Raw genomic sequence first — 22,915 nt, 5'->3', positions numbered from 1 at the left:
TGCAGATCGCAAGGTGACAGTCACCTTGCGATCCCGATCCGATGCCGATGCGCGGCCCCGCGCGGTCGGCATCGGAAGAAAAAATAGGCTGTGCAGGCAAGTCAATCCTGACTATCTCTATAGAAGAGATAGTCAGGATTGAAATCGCACATAGCCAGCATCGCAAGCACAGTTATTATGTGCTTGCGATACTGGCTAAGTGCCGACCCGGCCCCCTGTCGCACGGTGAGAATCGGATAAGTCCGAATCTCACCGTGTGTATGCACCCTAAGTGCGATGTCCATATCTGCCAAAAGATGTTTATGGACACGACAGTGGTCAGGTGATGCAGATTCCAAACGGCACAAAGATGTATTGCCGTATAAAGGGGAGGAGTTATTTGGGGTCGGTCCATCGGACCTGGTGGCCACGGCAACTGCTGGGAAATCCACCGTTTTTACCCTAAGTCACATCTATGCAGAAAAAGACACCGTCTTTTCAGCCTCAGTCCTTTCGTCCCCATAAGCATATCTGCCCAGGGATAGAGGAAAGGGAAGAAGACTGCAGCAGGCAGCCCATTCCCAGGAACAGAAGCCTTCCACCGCTTCTGCCAAGTTCTCAGCATGACGCTGGAGCCGTACAGGACCCCTGGATCCTACAAGTAGTATCCCAGGGGTACAGATTGGAAAGTCGAGACGTTTCCCCTCGCAGGTTCCTGAAGTCTGCTTTACCAACGTCTCCCTCCGACAGGGAGGCAGTATTGGAAACAATTCACAAGCTGTATTCCCAGCAGGTGATAATAAAAGTACCCCTCCTACAACAAGGAAAGGGGTATTATTCCACACTATATTGTGGTACTGAAACCAGAAGGCTCGGTGAGACCTATTCTAAATCTGAAATATTTGAACACTTACAAAGGTTCAAATCAAGATGGAGTCACTCAGAGCAGTGATAGCGAACCAGGAAGAAGGGGACTATATGGTGTCCCGGGACATCAGGGATGCTTACCTCCATGTCCCAATTTGCCCTTCTCACCAAGGGTATCTCAGGTTCGTGGTACAGAACTGTCACTATCAGTTTCAGACGCTGCCGTTTGGATTGTCCACGGCACTCCGGGTCTTTACCAAGGTAATGCCCGAAATGATGATTCTTCTTCGAAGAAAATGGACGACCTCCTGATAAGAGCAAGGTCCAGAGAACAGTTGGAGGTCGGAGTAGCACTATCTCAAGTAGTTCTACGACAGCACGGGTGGATTCTAAATATTCCAAAACCGCAGTTGTTTCCGACGACACGTCTGCTGTTCCTAGGGATGATTCTGGACACAGTCCAGAAAAAGGTGTTTCTCCCGGAGGAGAAAGCCAGGGAGTTATCCGAGCTAGTCAGGAACCTCCTAAAACCAGGAAAAGTGTCAGTGCATCATTGCACAAGAGTCCTGGGAAAAATGGTGGCTTATTACGAAGCGATTCCATTCGGCAGATTCCACGCAAGAACTTTTTCAGTGGGATCTGCTGGACAAATGGTCCGGATCGCATCTTCAGATGCATCAGCGGATAACCCTATCTCCAAGGACAAGGGTGTCTCTCCTGTGGTGGTTACAGAGTGCTCATCTTCTAGAGGGCCGCAGATTCGGCATTCAGGATTGGATGCTGGTGACCACGGAGGCCAGCCTGAGAGGCTGGGGAGCAGTCACACAGAAAAAAAAAAAAAAAAAAATTTCCAGGGAGTGTGATCAAGTCTGGAGACTTTTCTCCACATAAATATACTGGAGCTAAGGGCAATTTATAATGCTCTAAGCTTAGCAAGACCTCTGCTTCAAGGTCAGCCGGTATTGATCCAGTGGGACAACATCACGGCAGTCGCCCACGTAAACAGACAGGGCGGCACAAGAAGCAGGAGGGCAATGGCAAAAACTGCAAGGATTTTTCGCTGGGCGGAAAATCATGTGATAGCACTGTCAGCAGTGTTCATTCCGGGAGTGGACAACTGGGAAGCAGACTTCCTCAGCAGGCACGACCTCCACCCGGGAGAGTGGGGACTTCATCGGGAAGTTTTCCACATGATTGTGAACCGTTGGGAAAGACCAAAGGTGTACATGATGGCGTCCCGCCTGAACAAAAAACTGGACAGGTATTGCGCCAGGTCAAGAGACTTTCAGGCAATAGCTGTGGACGTTCTGGTAACACCGTGGGCGTACCAGTCGGTGTATGTGTTTCCTCCTCTGCTTCTCATACCCAAGGTATTGAGAATTATAAGACGTAGAGGAGTAAGAACTATACTCGTGGCTCCGGATTGGCCAAGAAGGACTTGGTACCCGGAACTTCAAGAGATACTCACAGAGGACTCATGACCTCTGCCGCTAAGAAGGGACTTGCTTCAGCACGTACCATGTCTGTTTCAAGACTTACCGCGGCTGCGTTTGACGGCATGGCGGTTGAACACCGGATCCTAAGGGAAAAAGGCATTCCGGAAGAGGTCATTCCTACCCTGGTCAAAGCCAGGAAGGACGTGACCGCACAACATTATCACCACATGTGGCGAAAATATGTTGCGTGGTGTGAGGCCAGGAAGGCTCCACGAAGACATTTCAACTCTGTCGATTCCTGCATTTCCTGCAAACAGGAGTGTCTATGGGCCTCAGATTGGGGTCCATTAAGGTTCAAATTTCGGCCCTGTCGATTTTCTTCCAGAAAGAATTGGCTTCAGTTCCTGAAGTCCAGAAGTTTGTCAAGGGAGTACTGCATATACAACCCCCTTTTGTGCCTCCAGTGGCACTGTGGGATCTTAACGTAGTGCTGGGATTCCTCAAATCACATTGGTTTAAACCGCTCAAATCTGTGGATTTGAAATATCTCACATGAAAAGTGACCATGATGTTGGCCCTGGCCTCGGCCAGGCGAGTGTCAGAATTGGCGGCTTTGTCTCACAAAAGCCCATATCTGATTGTCCATTCGGACAGGGCAGAGCTGCGGACTCGTCCACAGTTTCTCCCTAAGGTGGTGTCAGCGTTTCACCTGAACCAGCTTATTGTGGTACCTGCGGCTACTAGGGACTTGGAGGACTCCAAGTTGCTAGATGTTGTCAGGGCCCTGAAAATATCGGTTTCCAGGACGGCTGGAGTCAGGAAAACTGACTTGCTGTTATCCTGTATGCACCCAACAAACTGGGTGCTCTTGCTTCTAAGCAGACGATTGCTAGTTGGATGTGTAGTACAATTCAGCTTGCACATTCTGTGGCAGGCCTGCCACAGCCAAAATATGTAAATGCCCATTCCACAAGGAAGGTGGGCTCATCCTGGGCGGCTGCCCGAGGGGTCTCGGCATTACAACTCTGCCGAGCAGCTACGTGGTCGGGGGGAGAACACGTTTGTAAAATTCTACAAATTTGATACCCTGGCTAAAGAGGACCTGGAGTTCTCTCATTCGGTGCTGCAGAGTCATCCGCACTCTCCCGCCCGTTTGGGAGCTTTGGTATAATCCCCATGGTCCTGACGGAGTCCCCAGCATCCACTAGGACGTTAGAGAAAATAAGATTTTACTTAACGATAAATCTATTTCTCGTAGTCCGTAGTGGATGCTGGGCGCCCATCCCAAGTGCGGATTGTCTGCAATACTTGTACATAGTTATTGGTACAAAAATCGGGTTATTATTGTTGTGAGCCATCTTTTCAGAGGCTCCGCTGTTATCATGCTGTTAACTGGGTTCAGATCACAGGTTGTACAGTGTGATTGGTGTGGCTGGTATGAGTCTTACCCGGGATTCAAAATCCTTCCTTATTGTGTACGCTCGTCCGGGCACAGTATCCTAACTGAGGCTTGGAGGAGGGTCATAGGGGGAGGAGCCAGTGCACACCACCTGATCCTAAAGCTTTTACTTTTGTGCCCTGTCTCCTGCGGAGCCGCTATTCCCCATGGTCCTGACGGAGTCCCCAGCATCCACTACGGACTACGAGAAATAGATTTATCGGTAAGTAAAATCTTATTTTTTAGTCCATAAATGTTTAAAAATATATGTTGAGGTTTAGAAAAAAAATGATAAACTGTAGATAAGTATTTATTGATTTTAGAAAAACCCTTAAATATGCAGCTTAGTAAAAGTTAGGATGTGTAATTTCTAACCAGTTTGTTGCAATCCAAAACCATCATGATATTACATAACATTAATAGCAGAGTGTAAGCTGTTTTATAATGAGCAAAGACTTACAGATTTTACACATGAATCAGGTTGGTTAACATTTCATAACTTTTTTTTTTATAGTTTCTTATTTATTTTTGCTATAGAAGTAATTATGTTTTTGTTATTACTAAAATACAAAAAGAGCCTGCTGTTTTGGGGTCCTGGAAAAATCAACACTAAAGGTCCGTACACACTTAACGATAAAATGAGCGACGTCGCTCATTTTCCCCCTCCTTGAGCGACGTCGCTCATTTTATCGTCAAGTGTGTATACCGCCAGCGACGACCAATGCGCAGCCCCGCGGGTCGGCAACGGTCGTCGCTGTCGGTAGGGCATGCATGAAGGATGTGGACTGTCGTCCACGACCTTCATGCAGGGCTGGCGGGGGCGTGACGTCACTGAGCGATATGAGCGGTCATATCGCTCAGTGTGTATAGTCGGCCGCCGGCCGGCCCGGGAGGGGGAAACATTAGACGATGTCGCTCACAGAGCAACATCGTCTAATGTGTATGGGCTTTTAGAAATATTTAACACTTACTGTACATTCACAACAGATGACATCTGAAAATTCTCTGTGATTTATAGCTATGTTAAACCAGTAGTTTCGGTAAATCAAAATAAATGTTTTACTTGCCCAGGGGCAAATTGTAATGAACATCAACTACCTTGGTTCTGCCTTTGACTTGTATAATAAAACATGCAGAAAATGTTTCTGATTTTTCAATCTTCTTCTTGGAAATTAACCACTGCCTTGAACAGGAAGTATATAGAAATTGCCGTCTGAGCTGAGAAGAGGCCATTTTGTTTGTCAGATTAGAGCGATTCCATGTGTTTTTTTTTTGTTCCACCCAGACATCATCCTTATAGCCGAACCATACCACAGGGCTGAATTTAATTGACATTATCGTTGTTTACTCAATTCTATTTATAGAGTATAAACAGGATCGGATCTAGTCACGGGCAAGCAAGGCAGGCGCCCAGGGCGCTGCTGCCCACAAACACAGGCTCACGCTGCCCACCCGCATCCGGCACTCCAGCTGAAGCAAGCGCCGTGGGCGCCTGCTGCAGCCAGCGCCATTGTCAGATGCTAGAGGTCTTAATTGACCTCTAGTGTCTGTGCGGCGCTATGGGAGAGACGTCATGACGTCTCTCCCATAGAGAGGATCGGGCGGCCAGAGACGGAGCCGCAGCGGTCGGGGAGCGGGGCTGGTGAGTATTGTTGTTTTTTGTTTTGTTTTTTGTTTGTTTTTTGTGTTTGTAAGCGGCGCTACTAGGGGGCATAGCAACAGGGGCATCTCTACTGGCGGCACATCTAATGAAGGCAAATCTACAGGGGGCATCTCTACTGGGGTCACATATCCCTTCTACTTGGGACAGAAATAATCATACTTATAAATACAGAGTTGTTTTTGATGTTTTTATCAAGGAACCAGGAAATAAACACATTCTTGGGTGTGTCAGACATTTATGACTTCTGACAAATTGTGAAATATACTGTAATTAGCAAAATTGTAGTACACTGTAGCCTAGTCAGCCTTGATCAAGAAAGGTGTGTTCCTACTGAAAACACAAAGCTTTAGAACTGACTTATTGGGGTGTACTAGATAACAACCAGTCCTTCTCCTAGGACATGTGTATGATCCCATCAACCATTCCACTGCAGGTCATAAGGCAAACCCATTCTACTTCAAATCTAATGCCTCATTAGCAAAACATGTTGGGTGGAACTTCCAGTTTAATTATTCAGTAAAGAAAGAATGTAACATGTTTCCTTTATCTTAAACCCCTGCTTGTATGGAATCGCTTGTAAAACAAGTGTATCTGCATAAGCAATTTTGTTGTTTTTGCTGTTGATTGCGTACTATTCAGTTAATTTCTCATTTTAATTCTTATTTCATAAATGGTTTAAATGGAGCTAATCACTTGTAAAAAAAATAAGATATTGGCTATTCATTGATCTGGCTGCACAAAACTTTGTATTTGCACAAACTGTATATATTTTAAAGTATACATGAAGAATCGCACAGCAGTCGGAGTATTTGGGGTTTTAGAAAAATGCATGCTGATTTCTACTGATAATAATCTGGAATGCATTTTCTCAAAATCCCATCTACTGTGCTGTCTGTTGATGGACTATTTCCGATAAGTTGTCAGTGATCCCCATGCTGTACTATATTAGCGATGTGGTTACACATGGATGAATGTTACACTTACAAGCTGGATAACTATTGTTTGTGTGATGGGTCCTAAAGCTGGAATCTGGTTGTTATAAATCACCACACATTGGGGCAGATGTATTAACCTGTAGAAGGCATAAGGAAGTGATAAAGCAGTGATATGTGCAAGGTGATAAATGCACCAGCCAATCAGCTCCTAACTGTTAATTTACATATTGGAGTTGATTGGCTGGTTCGTTTATCACCTTGTACATATCACTGGTTTATCACTTCCTTATGCCTTCTCAGGTTAATACATCTGCCCCATTATTATTAAATATGTTGGAAGCGCTTGCATCAAGAGTCCTCTTTTTCCTATTGTTCTACATGGCGGGTAAATTGTTTAGAAGGTGTTTGTTATTGTTAGAATTCCCTGTATGTTTTATTTATTCTGTTCAGCACTACCCGAGATGCTTTTACACCTTAAACAATAATAATAGATATTAATAAATTTGAAAATAATAGTAGTAGAATCTTTTATTTTGCTGCCCTGAAAATGCTGGACCAAGATGATATTAAAATTATCATTGAAATTTTTTAGGGCACATGTGTGTGGATTTGCTGAATAATACTCTTTGAATAAAAGCATTGCAGAGAAGATCAGTTCCTTTGGCTTGCTCAGCAGCAGTGGCTGCACAGAAGGAAGTGTATGCTGTTTTCATTTTGTTAAACAACTCTTGTCTTACATTTTTGTTCGATGCATAAAGCCATCTGGAATTTGTACTGTTTGGGTACAAAGCCCCAGCTCGAAGTCTATCCCTCTCTTTTTATATTAGGTTCCATTGGCTGCAGACAGTATCTTACAGCAGTCTTATTATTACAAAGAATCGCAATGCCTGATAATTATCCTAGAAATCAACCACTTTATTATCTAACAGATTGGTAAATGTGGTTGAGAGATGATCACTATAAGCTTGTCTATGTTCATCAGGATGTACAGTTGGTGTGCTCTTACAACGCTGGAGGCGTTTGTATGTCTTCCCCCATGTATACGTCGGTATCTTCCAGGTTCTCAAGTTTCCTCCCACAGTCCGAAAAACAGGATTGGCTGGTTTAAACCACATGGGGTTGTTTTAAAAAAAAAAAAAAAACCCAAAACCACAGGTTCTAATATTGGCCCTCATTCCGAGTTGTTCGCTCGCAAGTGAATTTTAGCAGATTTGCTCATGCTAAGCCGCCGCCTACTGGGAGTGAATCTTAGCATCTTAAAATTGCGAACGATGTATTCGCAATATTGCGATTACACACCTCGTAGCAGTTTCTGAGTAGCTTCAGACTTACTCGGCATCTGCGATCAGTTCAGTGCTTGTCGTTCCTGGTTTGACGTCACAAACACACCCAGCGTTCGCCCAGACACTCCCCCGTTTCTCCAGCCACTCCTGCGTTTTTTCCGGAAACGGTAGAGTTTTTTCCCACACGCCCATAAAACGGCCTGTTTCCGCCCAGTAACACCCATTTCCTGTCAATCACATTACGATCGCCAGAACGATGAAAAAGCCGTGAGTAAAAATCCTAACTGCATAGCAAATTTACTTGGCGCAGTCGCAGTGCGGACATTGCGCATGCGCATTAAGCGGAAAATCGCTGCGATGCGAAGATTTTTACCGAGCGAACAACTCGGAATGAGGGCCATTATGCGGTAACTACTACCACATCGCCATGACTTCTTAAAAAAAAAAAGTCTGTTATACTAAAAAAAAATGAGTGGTTTTATTTTGAGCAGGCACCAAAGAGATAAACAAATGTCCCCCTTCCCCTATACCATGCCCCTCTGGCCCGGTCCTGCCAGTTTTGTTAGCCAGCCCAAAGCACGAGCGAAGAAAGAGGAAGGAAGACCCATACACAGACAGAAACAACCTTACTGTAAATAAACACCATATATTCACTGGTATAGGGACAAGATCCTCTAAGTCAGGTGCGTAAGGGAGGGCATCCTGTTCCCCTAATGGACTACAAGAAAAGGATTTATCAAGGTAAGATCATAAATCCAACTTTCTTGTGCATTCACTAGGGGGCACAGGAGATGCTTCTATGCTCGGACATCCTACAGCTGTTCCCTCTTGGGTGGGCATTCTCCTGGACTACACTAAGCACACTACGCACAAATGTTGCATCTGCTGACGCAAAAGTATCAAAGGCGTAGAACCTAATAAAGGTTTGAGCAGAAGACCATGTGGCCGCCTTGCAAAGCTGCTGCGCAGAGGCTCCATGGCTAGCTGTCCAAGAAGCTCCCACCGAACGGGTGGAGTGAGCTGTGGCCCCTGAAGGGACCGGAAGGTCTGCCGCCAAATAGACGTGACGAATAGTTGACCGAAGCCATCTGACAAAGGTCTGCTTTGAAGCTGAGAATCCCCATCTGCGACAATCATAGAGAACAAATAAGTCCGACTTACGAACCTCCTTAGTACTTTCTACATAAACCCAAAGAGCTCAGACAACATCCAGATTTGCCTCTACCGTGAACCTCTCCACAAATGCAGGGACCACTATCTTCTGGTTTACATGAAACCCAGAAACCAACTTGAGTAGGTAGGCCGGACACGTGCGTACCCCTGTGAGATGACCTTTCTGACCCATGCATCTATTGTGGTATCTATGCACCTTGGAACGAAGGACAGAAGTCTGCCTCCTACCCATCCTATAAGGCAGTGGACTTTTTTTTTGGCTTCTTTGCTGCTGGACGTCTGGTAGCCCAGGATTGTTTACCTTGGGCTTCTTTGGAACCCTTGGAAGGAGGCTGCTAACTAGAGGATGCCTGTCCCCTTGCTCTACCCTGTGGGCAAAAGGAATGAAAAGTCATTATGGCTTGCAAAGGTGTTGCTGAAGGCAAGAAGGCTGACTTGGATGCTGCCAGATTAGACACTATCTTTTCTAATTCCTTCCCGAACAGTGTATCGCCTGCATTAGAAAGAGCCTTCTTGGAACTGGTGTCTGCTCGCCAGGACCGTAGCCATAGTGCCCTTCTGGCTGCTATCATAGAAGTTGAAACATTGGATGTTTAATACTCCGGTATCAATAGCTGCCTCACCCAAATAGATACTTGTCCTCTGAATATTCAATACATGCGTCAGTAGTTTCCTGTAAGCCCAAGCTCCAACTTCTCTGCCTATACTCCAGTAGCTGTAGCCACCCAGGCTGATGCCAGTGCCGGGCGAGTAATATGTCCAGCTTGAGAATAAGCAGATTTTAAGAAATTCTCCAGCTTCCTATCTGTGGGATCCTTTAATGAAGATGAATCTGGGACAGGCAACACTGAGGATATAACCAAGCGTGCCACATGCACATCTACCAGGGGAGGGTTTTCCCACCTAGACCTCTCCTTAGGTGGAAGAGGATAAAAGGAAGCCATACGCTTAGATAACTGTACCCTCTTAGCTAGCTGGGCCCATGCTTCTTCCAAAAGATCATCAAGCTGGGCCGATGATGGAAAATGATAGCTTCCTTCCTTTGACGTTTGAAAAGCGGAGCCTTATCCCAGGGTGATCGGTCTACTTCTTCAATCTGAAGTACTGCTCTCACTGCCCTGACCAGTGCTTCTACATCTGTGAGTGACATGGAGTCCTCAGGAACCGTAGTGAACTCTGTTCGAACCGGCTGACCCATGGTCTGAAAAGGACTCCTGTTCAGAGTTCGGTTCAGAGTCTCCCTCTGATAACTCACCTGTGTCAGTGACTTGTTCCTGGATCTCTGACCCAGAGACCGTGCTCCAGCTGAAATATCTGCCAAGCGTTGTACAGACTACTCAAACGACTGTACCCATGGTGGCTCAGCATAAGCCTGGAAAGGCTGTGCAATCTCTACCATGTCTACTGGTGTACCAGGAGTCATAGCAGCAGGTCTTGTTGACGGATCCACTAATTGGGATATCACCTGCGTCCGTGCAGAAGCCCAAGCTGGTTTTTCTGGTACTTGTGCCACTGTTGGTGACATCACCTGCGTCAATGCAGAAGCCCAAGCTGGTTTTTCAGGCACCTGTGCCACTGTTGGCGACTCTCGCCTTGGAACCGTAAAACATCGGGAGATCATGCTATCCTTGTCCGGATCCTGTGAGGAGTGAATGTTGCAACAAACTCTGAGAGTGCGTGGCACAGGTAACGTTACCTCATTGTCAACTCTGACTTTAGGAGGCATATTTCCCCACAAAAAAAAACTTCACAAACTGAGACCCAGCTGAGAGTGAAGCAATTGTAGTGCCAGAGATTACAGCTACCCCAAATTGCAAGCAGTGTGGTAACTTATAACAACACCAGATAGTGCAGTAACACCTCAGATTTTTACACCTTTTTCCAAGGTTTGTTCAAATATTATGAGTGGCAAAAGAAAAAATTCACATGCACAATCCACAAGCACACATAACTCTCAAAGCACTAAAAGAAGTGGGCAATCATACTCAACTGTCCAGCCATGTAAAGCAGGCAGGAGTCTAGCAAAAGACCAGGCTCTGGGAGCAAGGTACAGGAGAGAGAAAGCCCTGAGCATCCCTCTCTGCCAAACCAAAGCAGCAACAGCATGTGTTAAAAAAAAAAAAAAATGTCTACTTAGCCTTAAAAAGGCGGAGAACAAGAGGGAGGCGTGTTCACCCTGAGGCAGGCAGTTATCTCAGGCTCCAAGTGAGCCTCGGGGACGGGGGAGGGGCTACAAGCCTGACCCACTCTCCCTAAGGTTCTAATTTAACCCCCAAGGACCTGCAACGGCCTGTAGCATATGCCCTGATGGTCTAGTGGCGTTGCACAGTACCCTTTACCCCCACCACACCTGCCGCCCCGCTGTCTCTCCGCAGTGGGGAGTATTGCTGCTATGTTCCCTGGTAACAATAAGCCGTTTACGGTTGTGGGGTCTCCCAGAAGTGTGTGCTCTCCCCCCGAGATTCCCCGTGGCTGCCGCCACCGGGTGTTGGAGCTGATGTATGTGCCTCCCCTGGCTGCCTATACCGATGCTCAGTGGGGAAAAAAACTTTAGGGCTGAACACCAGCCCCACTTTTAACTGTTCCGCTCCTGCTAGCACCAAAGACAAAAACTGGCAGGCCCAGGTCGGAGGGGCGGGGTATAGGGTAAGGGGGACTGAGTCATGCTTGAAGATTCATTTAACTCTTTGGTGCCTGCTCTCTCCACACCACCAATACCCAGCGTAGAAGCACCTCCTGTGCCCCCTAGTGGACACATAAGAAAAATGGTTTTAATGAAAGATGTAAAATAAATCAAATCAAGGCCTAACAACCTTTTTAATGTTGGAAAGCATTTAACATGGTTGATCAAGGTTTCATATACATAACTGAATTTCTTTCTTCATTAAAACATTAATGCAAAAAAAAAACTGGTTTAAAGCACCCTTTTCCCCCAAAAAAAGTGTTTAAGCCAAGGAAAGCTTTTTTTTTTATATTCCTGACAAAAACATGGTTTCAATGCTGTATTTGTACCCTAATGATATGTGGTATATCATATTGGCTTAAACTCCAGTTCTGAAGGGACATGTGTGAATGTTGAAATATTTTTTCTATATCTTTTCTTAATGTAGCATTATATAAATAAACAGCAGTATTAATCTTCAGATCATACTGTCAATCCTGTGTGAAAGCAGAACATATGTTGTGCCTTAAGAAAACAAATAGTAAAAACTTCTCCAATTTGGCAGACGCTTGCATAGCACAATGAAATGATAATGCTTGTGTTCACTGTGCAGGGTAGGCAGAGCTTATACACTAGTCCGTAGGTTCCCAAACTCAGGGTCAGATTTATTAAGCTCGGTGAAGTGGTAACGTGGAAGGTGATAAAGGACCAGCCAATCAGCTCCTAACTGCCATATCACAGGCTGTGTTTGAAAAATGTCAGTAAGGATCTGATTGGCTGGTCCTTTATCACCTTACAGTTTATCACTTCACCAAGCTTAATAAATCTGCCTCTCAGTCCTCAGGATCCCCAACAGTTCCTGTTTTCCAGGTCTCCTCACAAAATCACAAGTGATTAATTGGCTCCTCCTGTGGGTCTTTTAAAATTTTGTCAGTGATCATTGAGTACATCTGTGCACCTGCTGGGTGACCTGGAAAACATGACCTGTTTGGGTCCCTAGGACCAAGTTTGAGAATCCTTGCACTAGTGTGTAAATAGGGAATGGTACTTTTTAATAAATATGTATGTGTTTTGTATAGATAGTTTTTCTGTAAAAACCATGTTTTGAATTTAAATAACTATTTCTGCTCTTTTACATAGGCCGTGCTAGAAAACAGTAAGGCCCATGTGGTTATCGTGTTCCCAAAACGTCTGACATTGTGAACCTGAAGAATGATACGTTGCGCAGCATTTGGGTGAAGGAAGTGAACTATTCTCAATTCATCTGGGCAGCTTGGACGCTTGATCTGAAATTGTCAATAGAAGTAAGAAGACACAAATATGATGTGTAACATTCAAATACATTACCTATGGCATGCACAGATCACTGATGCTGCACACCAGTGAGGAAACACTGTATCACCTGCACAAGCTCCTTCATGCAGGACAGTGTGATCAGTGGGCATTTGTAGCATGTACAGCACACAGTCTCCAAGTGTGACTTTTGCGATTTCCCTTGAACTTCCCGGAGCCCAGAACCACCAATACTGACTATCTTTAATTGAGGTTTTGGCTATGTGAGATTTTTGTGCTAGTTTTGAATATAATATGTACTAGATTGTGCACAATATAGTCTATCTTTTCTAGCGATACCAACCCCACGGCCGTGCACATCGGTATCGCAAGCTGTGTACACACGGTGCAATTTGCACTAACTTTCCTTACGATTTTGACTATGAGGTGTATTCAATAGATGTTGGATCCTTTCCAACGGAAAGGATCCGACATCTGAGTATTCAATGAGCGGGGAAATCCGACCGCAGTTTCCGACAAGAATTTAATACCCCCTATATAGTCAAAATCGTAAGGTTACATCGCACCATGTGTATGCACCTGCACTGCGGAATAAGTGATGATCCACAAACCATAGAAGATTACTGTAAACCCACAAAGTTTGGTAAAACCATATTATTATTATTATTATTATTATTATTATTATTATTATTACTACACGTACTTAATCATAATATGTTCCGAACACCAGTTCATCAAGAAATTTTAACCTGTTTTGCACAGAAATTATGAGAGTTGTGTGTAATAGAGTGAAAGGCCATTTAGCTGGCCTTAAATTAATGAATTAATCATTAAGGTTTGCCTGTTACTTTTTAGGTCACAGAATAAACTATGGCAAAATCCCGGTCAAGGTCACCCAGGTGGAAACCCAGGTAAATATACAGTATAGGTGTAAATGTAATAGCCTGATGTCAACAATTTAGCCGAAAAAGTAAATTCTGCCTACTCAGCCATTGCTGATCGTCAGTAGTCATGTGCTGGAAGCCAAAAATGTTCCCTCTTTTCTCATACTGTACACCATAACAGTATAATATATCATGACAAGCGACCGCAGAGATTATAGATGGAATAGGATCTGTGTTCTAGGGTTATTGGAATGTTTCCTTACATTGAGTTTTTATCACGGCTTTGTTAAAAAGTACAGTATGTTCTCCTGTAATAAAACCCACAAATTGCAGTACCCATCACGCAGTCATTTTCTGCTATTCGCATTCAGACTCCCTGCACTAACCACCCCCCTTTCCGTGCGCCCACCCAGTTGTACACATGACTAGCCAGTTACTCCGACCTGAGAGTGCACCCTTCATTCCTCAATTCCAGAATGATGTCATATGCTGTAGGAAAGCTGAACTTCCTGCACAAAATTCACTATTTCCCTTACGTAAGTGAATGAGACAAGATACTGGGTGGATTTATTTTTCAACAAATACATAATTTATATTTTCTCTGACGTCCTAGTGGATGCTGGGGACTCCGTCAGGACCATGGGAATAGCGGCTCCGCAGGAGACAGGGCACAAAATGTAAAAGTTTGACCACTAGGTGGTGTGTACTGGCTCCTCCCCCTATGACCCTCCTCCAAGCCTCAGTTAGATTTTTGTGCCCGGCCGAGAAGGGTGCAATCTAGGTGGCTCTCATAAAGAGCTGCTTAGAGTAAAAGTTTTGATAGTTTTATTATTTTCAGTGAGTCCTGCTGGCAACAGGCTCACTGCAACGAGGGACCTAGGGGAGAAGAAGTGAACTCACCTGCGTGCAGGATGGATTTGCTTCTTAGGCTACTGGACACTAGCTCCAGAGGGACGATCACAGGTACAGCCTGGATGGGTCACCGGAGCCGCGCCGCCGACCCCCTTGCAGATGCCGAAGTAAGAAGAGGTCCAGAAACCGGCGGCTGAAGGCTTTTCAGTCTTCATGAGGTAGCGCACAGCACTGCAGCTGTGCGCCATTGCGCTCAGGCACACTTCACACCGGCGGTCACTGAGGGTGCAGGGCGCTGGGGGGGGCGCCCTGGGCAGCAATGTTAATACCTTTCTGGCTAAAAAGAATACATCACATATAGTCCTTGAGGCTATATGGATGTATTTCACCCCTGCCAGGTCTCAGAAAAACCGGGAGAAGAGCCCGCCAGAATAGGGGGCGGGGCCTATCTCCTCAGCACACAGCGCCATTTTCCTACACAGCTCCGCTGCTAGGAAGGCTCCCAGGCTCTCCCCTGCACTGCACTACAGAAACAGGGTAAAAAACAGAGAGGGGGGGCATTTTTTGGCGATATTATATATATTTAAGCAGCTATAAGGAAACAACACTTATATAAGGTTGTTCCTATATAATTATAGCGCTTTGGTGTGTGCTGGCAAACTCTCCCTCTGTCTCCCCAAAGGGCTAGTGGGGTCCTGTCTTCTATCAGAGCATTCCCTGTGTGTCTGCTGTGTGTCGGTACGTGTGTGTCGACATGTATGAGGACGATGTTGGTGTGGAGGCGGAGCAATTGCCGGTAATGGTGATGTCACACCCTAGGGAGTCGACACCGGAATGGATGGCTTTGTTTATGGAATTACGTGATAATGTCAGCACGCTGCAAAAGTCGGTTGACGACATGAGACGACCGGCAAACCAGTTAGTACCTGTACAGGCGTCTCAAACACCGTCAGGGGCTGTAAAACGCCCTTTGCCTCAGTCGGTCGACACAGACCCAGACACGGACACCGAATCTAGTGTCGACGGTGAAGAAACGAACGTATTTTCCAGTAGGGCCACACGTTATATGATCACGGCAATGAAGGAGGCTTTGCATATCTCTGATACTGCAAGTACCACAAAAAGGGGTATTATGTGGGGTCTGAAAAAACTACCTGTAGTTTTTCCTGAATCAGAGGAATTGAATGACGTGTGTGATGAAGCGTGGGTTACCCCTGATAAAAAACTGCTAATTTCAAAGAAGTTATTGGCGTTATACCCTTTCCCGCCAGAGGTTAGGGCGCGCTGGGAAACCCCCTAGGGTGGACAAGGCGCTCACACGTTTATCCAAACAAGTGGCGTTACCGTCTCCTGATACGGCCGCCCTCAAGGATCCAGCTGATAGGAGGCTGGAAAATACTCTAAAAAGTATATACACACATACTGGTGTTATACTGCGACCAGCAATCGCCTCAGCCTGGATGTGCAGTGCTGGGGTGGCTTGGTCGGATTCCCTGACTGAAAATATTGATACCCTGGATAGGGACAGTATTTTATTGACTATAGAGCAATTAAAGGATGCATTCCTTTATATGCGAGATGCACAGAGGGATATCTGCACTCTGGCATCAAGAGTAAGTGCGATGTCCATATCTGCCAGAAGAAGTCTATGGACACGACAGTGGTCAGGCGATGCGGATTCCAAACGGCATATGGAAGTATTGCCGTATAAAGGGGAGGAATTATTTGGGGTTGGTCTATCGGATTTGGTAGCCACGGCAACAGCCGGGAAGTCCACCTTTTTACCTCAAGTCCCCTCCCAGCAGAAAAAGACGCAGTCTTTTCAGCCGCAGTCCTTTCGTTCCTATAAGAACAAGCGAGCAAAAGGACATTCATATTTGCCCCGAGGCAAAGGAAAGGGTAAGAGACTGCAGCAAGCAGCTCCTTCCCAGGAGCAGAAGTCCTCCCCGGCTTCTGCAAAGGCCTCAGCATGACGCTGGGACCTTACAAGCGGACTCAGGGGCGGTGGGTGGTCGCCTCAAGAATTTCAGCGCACAGTGGGCTCACTCGCAGGTGGACCCCTGGATCCTGCAGGTAGTATCTCAGGGTTACAGGTTGGAATTCGAGAAGTCTCCCCCTCGCCGGTTCGTAAAATCTGCTTTGCCAACGTCTCCCTCAGACAGGGCGACGGTATTGGAAGCCATTCACAAGCTGTATTCTCAGCAGGTGATAATCAAGGTACCCCTTCTACAACAGGGAAAGGGGTATTACTCCACGCTATTTGTGGTACCGAAGCCGGACGGCTCGGTAAGACCTATTCTAAATCTGAAATCTCTGAACCTGTACATACAAAAATTCAAGTTCAAGATGGAGTCACTCAGAGCAGTGATAGCGAATCTGGAAGAAGGGGATTTTATGGTGTCCTTGGACATCAAGGATGCTTACCTTCATGTCCCAATTTGCCCTTCACACCAAGGGTACCTCAGGTTCGTGGTGCAAAACTGTCATAATCAGTTTCAGACGCTGCCGTTTGGATTGTCCACGGCACCCAGGGTCTTTATCAAGGTAATGGCCGAAATGATGATCCTTCTTCGAAGAGAAGGCGTATTAATTATCCCTTACTTGGACGATCTCCTGATAAGGGCAAGATCCAGAGAACAGCTGGAGGTCGGAGTAGCACTAACTCAAGTAGTGCTCCAACAGCACGGGTGGATTCTGAATTTTCCAAAATCCCAACTGATCCCGACGACACGTCTGCTGTTCCTAGGGATGATTCTGGACACTGTTCAGAAAAAGGTATTTCTTCCGGAGGAGAAAGCCAGGGAGTTATCCGAACTCGTCAGGAACCTCCTAAAACCAGGGACAGTGTCTGTGCATCAATGCACAAGAGTCCTGGGAAAAATGGTGGCTTCTTACGAAGCGATTCCATTCGGCAGATTCCATGCACGAATTTTTCAGTGGGATCTGCTAGACAAATGGTCCGGATCGCATCTGCAGATGCATCAGCGGATAAAATTGTCGACAAGGACAAGGGTCTCTCTGCTATGGTGGTTGCAGAGTGCTCATCTGTTAGAGGGCCGCAGATTCGGCATACAGAACTGGGTCCTAGTGACCACGGATGCCAGCCTGAGAGGCTGGGGAGCGGTCACACAAGGAAGAAACTTCCAGGGCGTGTGGTCAAGCCTGGAAACGTCTCTTCACATAAATATACTGGAACTAAGAGCAATCTACAATGCTCTAAGCCTGGCAAAACCTCTGCTTCAGGGTCAGCCGGTGTTGATCCAGTCGGACAACATCACGGCAGTCGCCCACGTAAACAGACAGGGCGGCACAAGAAGCAGGAGGGCAATGGCAGAAGCTGCAAGGATTCTTCGCTGGGCGGAAAATCATGTGATAGCACTGTCAGCAGTGTTCATCCCGGGAGTGGACAACTGGGAAGCAGACTTCCTCAGCAGACACGATCTTCACCCGGGAGAGTGGGGACTTCATCCAGAAGTCTTCCACATGATTGTAGTCCATTGGGAAAGACCAATGGTGGACATGATGGCGTCCCGCCTCAACAGAAAACTGGACAGGTATTGCGCCAGGTCAAGAGACCCTCAGGCAATAGCTGTGGACGCTCTGGTAACACCATGGGTGTACCAGTCAGTGTATGTGTTCCCTCCTCTGCCTCTCATACCCAAGGTACTGAGAATTATACGGCAAAGGGGAGTAAGAACGATACTAGTGGCTCCGGACTGGCCAAGAAGGACTTGGTACCCGGAACTTCAGGAGATGCTCACGGAAGATCCGTGGCCTCTACCTCTAAGAAGGGATCTGCTTCAGCAGGGACCGTGTCTATTCCAAGACTTACCGCGGCTGCGTTTGACGGCATGGCGGTTGAACGCCGGATCCTAAGGGAAAAAGGCATTCCGGAAGAGGTCATCCCTACCCTGGTCAAAGCCAGGAAGGAGGTGACTGCACAACATTATCACCGCATTTGGAGAAAATATGTTGCATGGTGTGAGGCCAGGAAGTCCCCGACAGAGGAATTTCAACTGGGTCGATTCCTACATTTCCTGCAAACAGGATTATCTATGGGCCTCAAATTAGGGTCCATTAAGGTTCAAATTTCGGCCCTGTCGATTTTCTTCCAGAAAGAATTGGCTTCAGTTCCTGAAGTCCAGACTTTTGTGAAAGGCCCTGGTTTCAGCCAGGAGAGTGTCGGAATTGGCGGCTTTATCGTATAAAAGCCCATATCTGATTTTCCATTCGGACAGGGCAGAATTGAGGACGCGTCCTCATTTTCTGCCTAAGGTGGTATCAGCGTTTCACCTGAACCAGCCTATTGTGGTGCCTGCGGCTACTAGCGATTTGGAGGATTCCAAGTTGCTGGACGTTGTCAGAGCATTGAAAATATATATTTCAAGGACGGCTGGAGTCAGAAAATCTGACTCGCTGTTTATACTGTATGAACCCAACAAGCTGGGTGCTCCTGCTTCTAAGCAGACGATTGCTCGTTGGATTTGTAGCACAATTCAACTGGCACATTCTGTGGCAGGCCTGCCACAGCCTAAATCTGTCAATGCCCACTCCACAAGGAAGGTGGGCTCATCTTGGGCGGCTGCCCGAGGGGTCTCGGCATTACAACTCTGCCGAGCAGCTACGTGGTCAGGGGAGAACACGTTTGTAAAATTCTACAAATTTGATACCCTGGCTAAGGAGGACCTGGAGTTCTCTCATTCGGTGCTGCAGAGTCATCCGCACTCTCCCGCCCGTTTGGGAGCTTTGGTATAATCCCCATGGTCCTGACGGAGTCCCCAGCATCCACTAGGACGTCAGAGAAAATAAGAATTTACTCACCGGTAATTCTATTTCTCGTAGTCCGTAGTGGATGCTGGGCGCCCATCCCAAGTGCGGATTGTCTGCAATACTTGTACATAGTTATTGTTACAAAAAAATCGGGTTGTTTATTGTTGTGAGCCATCTTTTCAGAGGCTCCTACGTTATCATACTGTTAACTGGGTTCAGATCACAAGTTGTACGGTGTGATTGGTGTGGCTGGTATGAGTCTTACCCGGGATTCAAAATCCTTCCTTATTGTGTACGCTCGTCCGGGCACAGTATCCTAACTGAGGCTTGGAGGAGGGTCATAGGGGGAGGAGCCAGTACACACCACCTAGTGGTCAAACTTTTAAATTTTGTGCCCTGTCTCGTGCGGAGCCGCTATTCCCATGGTCCTGACTGAGTCCCCAGCATCCACTACGGACTACGAGAAATAGAATTACCGGTGAGTAAATTCTTATTATATATATATATATGATCCATCTGTTATTCAGAGTTTTTGGAAAATATGTATTTTTTACACGATTTGCTTTTTTGTTATTCTGTTAATTATTTTTATATTGCTATTTTATGCTATGTGAAAGCCTAAGAGATGGATTGCAGTTACTCCATTCGCAGATTCAGGCTATATAGCTATCGCATATTCTAACAAAATATTATTCATGCCACAAAAACAATCATACAGCGATTGCGACGTACATTCGTGCTTATGGTACATACAGAAGGTGTCCAATTGTATTTTTTATTTATTTATAGACCGCTGCCATACAGAAGTCCAGAGCACAAGAGACATAGACGCGTCCAAGATAATTACCCAGATCATGATGGATTCCATAGAGATCCAAGAAGACCAATACACTGGGAAGAAGACAGACATGGACAAAACAATTCTAAAACCGCTCCATATAATCGCTTAAATGATAAATCACATGAACTTGATTCATTTGCTTCAGATTTAAGAAAGTCTCCCTTTGACGCATCCAATCGTTCGAAGAGAACACACTCACCAGAAAGGCGAGGAGATGGCAGTAGGAGATTCCCAGCAAAGTATCCTGAAGATCCTCCTCACAGAGACCACAACAGAAATGTTTATAACCATAGAAATCACGTAAGGAATGCACATAATGATGCAAATGGTTTTAAATCAACCAGGCGAGAGGACAATTTTCACAGTCCATACCATAGAGAACATGATAGGGACTGGCATGAATCTGAAAATCAGTGGAAGCATCAAGATCACACACAACGTTATTTGCCTCCACCCAGAAGAAGATCCAAAGAGTTTGTCGATCGCAACTCATTTCAGAAAAGGTAGAGGCTTGTATTTAATGTTTTTGTAAACATGTTTGTTTCCGTAGGTATAGTATGTGCAGGGGGTGCGATTGCTGGCGCCAGGCACTCCCCCTGCATCCATTCACGCTTGCATCCGCACTGACTGAGATGCACTCACCTCTTGAGTCTGATACTTCTAATTTTTTTAGTATTGTGCTGCTGCAGGCACATCTGCTGTCCATGACCTGGCCAGCTCTGTATCTATGTCCTCACTGCAAAACCTTTTCTGTCCGTGTGCTGGCCAGCTCCATCCCTCTGTACTCACTGCATCAGCATCCCTGAGGATAGGGAGAAGAAGTCACCCTGAAAACTGACAGCAGATGCGTCTGCAGCAGGACCCTTCTAAAGAAGAAGAAGCCACGGGGCTCAGGAGGGTAGCCCAACCTGCACAAAGTATTCCGGTGTGGAGAAAGGGAAGAGGGCTAGTTTAGGCCTGAAAGTTTGATATGGGGCTCCATTAGGTATAGCTACGCCTCGATTTGTTTTTTATAGATATTTTTGTTCATGTTGAAAATGCATGTTACTAATTCAGTCTAGTCTTGTAAAGTAATGCAGATATTATGTTGAATTTGTGAATGGCTCACATTATTTCCAAATACAATTGTAATTTTGATTTACATCAACAGGCATCCTGAGGATCGTGATCTCCAAGAACAGGAGCAACATCCTAAGAGAACTAGAGAAACAGAGAGACTTGATTGTCGGCCATCGCTGAGAAACTCACACTGGAAGGATGATTCATTAACACCATACCCTGACAAGACTTGGAAGGATGACCATTCATTAAAACCATACCCTGACAAGACTTGGAAGGATGACCATTCATTAAAACCATACCCTGACAAGACTTGGAAGGATGACCCTTCATTAACACCATACCCTGACAAGACTTGGAAGGATGACCCTTCATTAACACCATACCCTGACAAGACTTGGAAGGATGACCATTCATTAACACCATACCCTGACAAGACTTGGAAGGATGACCATTCATTAACACCATACCCTGACAAGACTTGGAAGGATGACCATTCATTAACACCATACCCTGACAAGACTTGGAAGGATGACCATTTATTAACACCATACCCTGACAAGACTTGGAAGGATGACAATTCATTAAAACCATACCCTGACAAGACTTGGAAGGATGACCAGTCATTAAAATCATACCCTGACAAGAAATGGTCACAGGACACGGATTTGAGAGCTCCTAGCCCTATTGTGTACCAGACACCGTCTGGAGAATTTACAAAAATAGAATATGACTATAGCCACAGGTCCCCATCCTATGTAAAAGCTGAGCCGATTTTGTCAAGTGACCGCAGTGAGAAACGCAGCTGGCATGAAGAAAGAAAAAACATTCCTACCAGAACTTCCCATCAAAGCAAATTACTAGATATAAAAAGCAAAGAAAGGGAAAAATACTCTGAACGTTCAAGCGAGCCATCCACTAAATACAGTGAAAGAAAGGGTCACGATAGGGCCAGTTTCAAAAATGATTTTGATATGAGGCACCCAAATCATAAGCACAAAGAACGAGGAAGGAAAGAAGATGACTTCCAGAAGGAACCGCGTTCTCCACGTCACCTGAGAAACCAAAGCCCCAAATCTCCAAACCAAAAAGTCCAATCGAAGATCAGTCCTGAAAAGGAAACTATCACGGTTAATTTGGCTTTGAAGAATCCGACAGATAATTATAGGTATTGTGTTTACTTAATATTTTTCTTGAATATATATTTTTGGGGGGTTCTGTGAGGCAGAGGTAAATGTTCATGCTTCTTTCATCTGTGGAAGCGGGAGAAAAGTCACAGATTCTGAAGTGTGTTTGAACGGCCCAGAATTGTTCACATGTGGAATAAAATTCAGTATTTGTGGAATTGGAGAAGCAAAGTAGTTGCTGTTCATAGATATTTGATCATTGTAGGGTTGTGCATGAACACAAAAATAACCACATTGCAAAAAGTTGAAAATAAAAAAAATGAAAGTCCTACCAGTAAAAAAAAGGAACTGAAACCGGATCATCATAATATTTGCTTAAAAGGTCATGCTCCCATCATACGTGACAGACGTACGGATCATATGAACACTGTTCTTCCAAGCCTAATATTTTTCGCAGAAATCATCCTTGGTAATCGTTAATGCGCCCAGTGACTAAACACTCCAATTAATCTGTGGAAACTAATTAGATGATTTTGATGATTGAATAAATGTTTTTACTCCCCAAAGAAAGCAAGGGGAAATTTTACAAAACTTTCCATGTGACCGACGTTACTGGAACAGAAATTGTTGCCTCTGTCAATCAAAATAGTCAC

General features: G+C 45.5%; 1 protein-coding gene across 10 annotated transcripts in view; it reads left to right on the top strand.

Annotated features, from left to right (window-relative positions):
* Positions 1-22,915, top strand: part of BCLAF3 (BCLAF1 and THRAP3 family member 3) — a 156,427-nt gene that overhangs the window by 78,394 nt on the left and 55,118 nt on the right. For all 10 annotated transcript variants that reach the window (XM_063955747.1, XM_063955738.1, XM_063955742.1 and 7 more), the window contains 4 exons: positions 12,577-12,740; positions 13,585-13,640; positions 20,025-20,579; positions 21,227-22,303. In XM_063955747.1, coding sequence (XP_063811817.1) covers positions 13,600-13,640; positions 20,025-20,579; positions 21,227-22,303 — 1,673 coding nt within the window. In that variant the 5' untranslated portion in view covers positions 12,577-12,740; positions 13,585-13,599. The remainder of the gene's footprint in view (positions 1-12,576; positions 12,741-13,584; positions 13,641-20,024; positions 20,580-21,226; positions 22,304-22,915) is intronic.

The sequence above is a fragment of the Pseudophryne corroboree genome, chromosome 2, assembly GCF_028390025.1.
Source record: "Pseudophryne corroboree isolate aPseCor3 chromosome 2, aPseCor3.hap2, whole genome shotgun sequence".
NCBI lineage: Eukaryota > Metazoa > Chordata > Amphibia > Anura > Myobatrachidae > Pseudophryne > Pseudophryne corroboree.
This window is presented reverse-complemented; position numbering and strand designations above follow the sequence as displayed.